Below are 4289 nucleotides of genomic sequence, written 5' to 3' on the forward strand. Positions count from 1 at the left end.
CAATCATCCAAACAACATCACAAGTACAACTCCCTCAACGATTCAGGTAGAAGATCTATGGATCAAACTAAGGAGCCATGGGTTTTACCCATTCCTTCGAATGACAATGTGATTTGAAATTATTCGACCTGATTTGGTCGATCATGTTGGGTGACGAGTTGACTTGCATCCTAATCTAAACTGACGTGTGAACACCCTTTATCTTACCTTATCTTTTAATATTTTACGTGAAATAGTTGCACTCAAGCAACATCATCATCCTGATTTTTCAAATTGATTTAGAAAAAGACCATAATTATGTCTTCTACCCACAATATATATATATATATATATATATATATATATTGCTCCACGTGTTTTTATCATTATTTTGTTGTGGTAAGTTATGCAAATTTTTATCAAAGTAGTTATTAGTAAAAGAAAATCCTTTTTTATTAATAGAAACAATAGAAAAAAAATCTCTAATAATTATACCATACCAGTTATCGACTTTCCGTCCAACCATAATGCATGGCACATCCTCCACCTAACATACAAATTATAGAAGTCAATGCTAAATAATTGAATTAGGTTCCATGCACAAAATTTTCAAATACGGGAAAAAAAAGGGAAAAAAGTTGCTAAATTTATGAGTGGCCTACGCACAAAATTGTCTCAAGCTTTTCTTTCTCAGTCAAAAAATTATTCAAGTTCACATCTCCTTTTCAAGAAGTGGTCAGCAAAATCACTGTACACTTTTAATGTGTATGGTCACTCTACATGTATAAGTGCTTGTAGGATGTGGGAGGCAAAAACTGGAGTTCAGGTCTCTAGGAGAGAGGTTCACAAACATATACACTTAGATTAGGCTAGATTAAAATTTCTATCTTGTAAAAAAAAAAAAAAAAATGGTCAGCAAATATATCAGGAGCCCACAGACATTTACTAAAATAGAAGACGAAGAAGAAGCTAATTTTGTGGGCTGCACATGTCCTAAATTGTAAATTCACAAGAACAAGGTGAGAAAGACGTTCACAAAAATTTAGTGGTTTGGGCTGAATGTACGAATTAAGTTGTTGGCAGTTGTTGGTTACCCTCCTCTAGGTGACATAGTCACCTAGAGGTGACTCTCTCACTTGCACCTAATTCCTTGTCTATCCCTTTTTTTTTTTTTTTTGGCTGAATCTTCCTTGTCTATCTTTAAGTGTGTTAGGCATATACTATTATACCAATATGTACAGGCTCTCATTAACTACACCGTTTTGAAACTAACTTTATTTGTGTCTACTTATTAAATAATCATGCCCCTATTTACATTCCCCTATAAATACGTACCGTAACTAAAGTGAAGTTGTGCACTAGTTTCTCACTTTCTCTAAAAATGGCAAGTCTGAATAATGGTACCACCATTGTCCATAAGTTAACGATTGAAGCTCTGTTATCAGTGACACCTTATAAGCTGATTGATCAGAGACTGGTGCGCCGAGTTTTTGCCAAGGACCCTGTTGGTTCAGCAATATTTCGAAGGTGTCTTCATGTACTTCTTTACTACAGGAATGTGAATGAAGAGGATTCCGGGTCACTTTTTGCAGGTTGGGCTAAGGAGTCACTAGCAAGAGCATTGTATGAGCAGCCATTGCTTAGTGGAAGGCTCCGGCGTGGAGAGGATGGTGATGGAGAGTTAGAAATTGTGTCCAATGATAGTGGTGCTCGGCTCGTGGAGGCACAAATGAATATAACTTTATCGGAGTTTCTCGAATTGAAAGAGAAGGAAGAAGCAGAAGCTCAGCTTGTTTCTTGGAATGATATTGATGAACATAATCCACAGTTCTCTCCGTTATTTTATGTTCAGGTAACCAATTAAGCTTACATATCCAGGAAAAATAAAATCTAGACTATTTTTATAGTTACGTTAGAAAGTGTTGGGTTAGAGAAGTGAATTATTAGGAAAAAAAACACCAACAATGTAGCAGTTAATAATAAAACAATTTATGTGCAATAAATCTAACCTTTCTTTTTAAGCGTTTTATTTCTTAATCCATCTTAAAAATGATGAAGATCTTTGTAAGTGTACAGCATTGTCTTGTAGAGTTGTGTATTGACTCTCACAAATTAAATTTTGACAAGACTTTGACACTCTATCTATAACTTAAATGCATTAATAGGAATTCATTGGAAGAAGAGAGATCTTCTTGAGTATTCTACTGCACCGGTCATAATAATTTATCATAACAATGACTTTTAGTGCCTACATATTCCAATGAAATCTTCTTTGACATGTAATGTTTATGGTCTTTGATGACACATGCTTACCTTTTTTCTTATCATATGAATAAACATATGTATAAATATTCTAACGAAGTCTTCTTTAACATGTAATGTCTATAGTCATTGATGACACATGCTTACCTTCTTTCACATTATATGTATAAATATAATTCGTACGCTTAATATGAAAGTGTGGATATTGTGTGAACATTATATATGAGAAGTTTAAAATAATAATTTTCTTTGGAAAAAAAAAGTCTCTTCCACTTTTCTTCTATTTTTTGCCGAATGTGTCATGTCTACCAAAAACCCAAGGTCAACAACAACATTCATCTATCGGTCCAATATATGCATTGGTTCTAACTAGATTCTAAAGTAAGCTAGATAGAAGTGTGAATTAAAATGGGGCAGTCTTTTATTTTTTATTTTTCTGATTTTCCAATTCCTACAGGTGACAAACTTCCAGTGTGGTGGATATTCGGTTGGCATTAGCTGTAGCCTTCTTTTGGCAGACATTTTGGTGAAGGATAACTTCCTCAATAATTGGGCAAACATGCACAACAATATACTTTCCAATAATAATGAATCCAAAAAACCCGTATTTTACCTTCCTAATCTTAAAACAAATGGTTATTCCCCTGCCAACATAATTAGCCACAGTCCAACTAATGATTGTGGCCAAACCATGCATTTCAAGGTCACTATTGAAAATGAAAATTCGGATGGTGAATTCTTCCAATCACTTGCATTGCTTTGTGTTGAGGAGACAGAGAGCAAACTTGGTAGCACAATGGCTTCAGAGTTTTCTTTGTTTGTGAAAGAAAACTCCGAGGTCATTAAGATAGAAAAGTATTCTAAACATGGACATGTTAATCCACAATTGGGTCTCAAGACTCAAGTCACTTGTGCAGGTTGGGATGAATATTTAGGGGCCAACGAGGTAACGTTTCGTGATGGGAATAGGCCAATGCATGTTTCATATTGGATTGGGTCAATTTTTGATGGTCTTGTCATTGCAATTCCCCCTCTTAATCAGGCTACTCTTGGAGTGAACATTTTAGTCACAATTCCTAATGAGAACAAACTCTAGGATGAACTGGACAGTTTGAATTTCTTTTTAATTTTTTTTTTCTATATGTGATTATAGGAAAGGGGAAGAATATGTTTGGTTAAAGTTTCATGTTAGCCGTTAGCTTGATGGTATGGGGTTTAATTTTACCATCCATTTGTAATTGTTATTTGATCTGTATTTGAATGATGAAAGCCAGTTATGTATTTGAATGATCAAAATATTTTGAGTTGTTTGTAATTTTTGTGCATTGTTTGCTCATTTAATTTAGTTTATTTGTTATCTATGTGTAAGCATTTTTTAATTTAGACTTAGCTTACACCTTGGTTCATTGTGAGGAGTTTGACCTACCTAAGGGAGTGAATTTTGTACTGTATCGGCCTGTATGTGCTGTATTGGTGCTAAGACCAACACAAAAACATGGGTATTTCATACGGGTTTAAATGTTAATTATATCGAGGTGGGTCATTCTGGTGTTACTAGGAGAAATATCGAATTCAGGCATTTAGTGAATATTGGTCCAGTACTACGTAAACACCACTCCATATGTTTCTCTTCCTCACACTCTGTGACAAGGAGATGTTGATTGGCAGTGAGTGGTGGCAAAACAATTAGGCTGCAAGTCCTTGATGTTGAGTTAAAAACATGACGCTGTTATTACGACAGAGCAGTGCACAAAAATATAATAAATATTTCTTATCTCATTAATTTTTGTCTAGCAGTTGCAGATGTCTACAAATTAGAGCTATGTCCTCTATTCTTTGCTTCTAAAAGTTTCATTTATAGACGTCTGCATCTATTTGAGATATTCATGAATTCAACATGTTTGATTTTTATTTTTATTTTTTTAATTATCATCTTTTTGGTTATTGCAATTTGCTTTCTAGAAGAAGGTCATGAATTATCTCAGCCTTGAAGACATAGACCAGCTCATTCTGTGGGGGATGTTTTTGTTTTTCACTTATGGTAATTT

The 4289-nt window shown here is 34.3% G+C and overlaps 1 protein-coding gene across 1 annotated transcript; it reads left to right on the forward strand.

Annotated features, from left to right (window-relative positions):
* Window positions 1–1300: 1300 nt before the first annotated feature.
* LOC126709995 (acyltransferase GLAUCE-like) lies at window positions 1301–3556 on the forward strand. The gene is made up of 2 exons (XM_050410378.1): window positions 1301–1831; window positions 2699–3556. The coding sequence occupies exons 1-2, from the start codon at window positions 1361–1363 to the stop codon at window positions 3335–3337; spliced, it is 1110 nt and encodes a 369-aa protein (XP_050266335.1). The 5' UTR covers window positions 1301–1360; the 3' UTR covers window positions 3338–3556.
* Window positions 3557–4289: the final 733 nt, after the last annotated feature.

Source organism: Quercus robur, chromosome 12, assembly GCF_932294415.1.
Source record: "Quercus robur chromosome 12, dhQueRobu3.1, whole genome shotgun sequence".
Classification (NCBI taxonomy): domain Eukaryota; kingdom Viridiplantae; phylum Streptophyta; class Magnoliopsida; order Fagales; family Fagaceae; genus Quercus; species Quercus robur.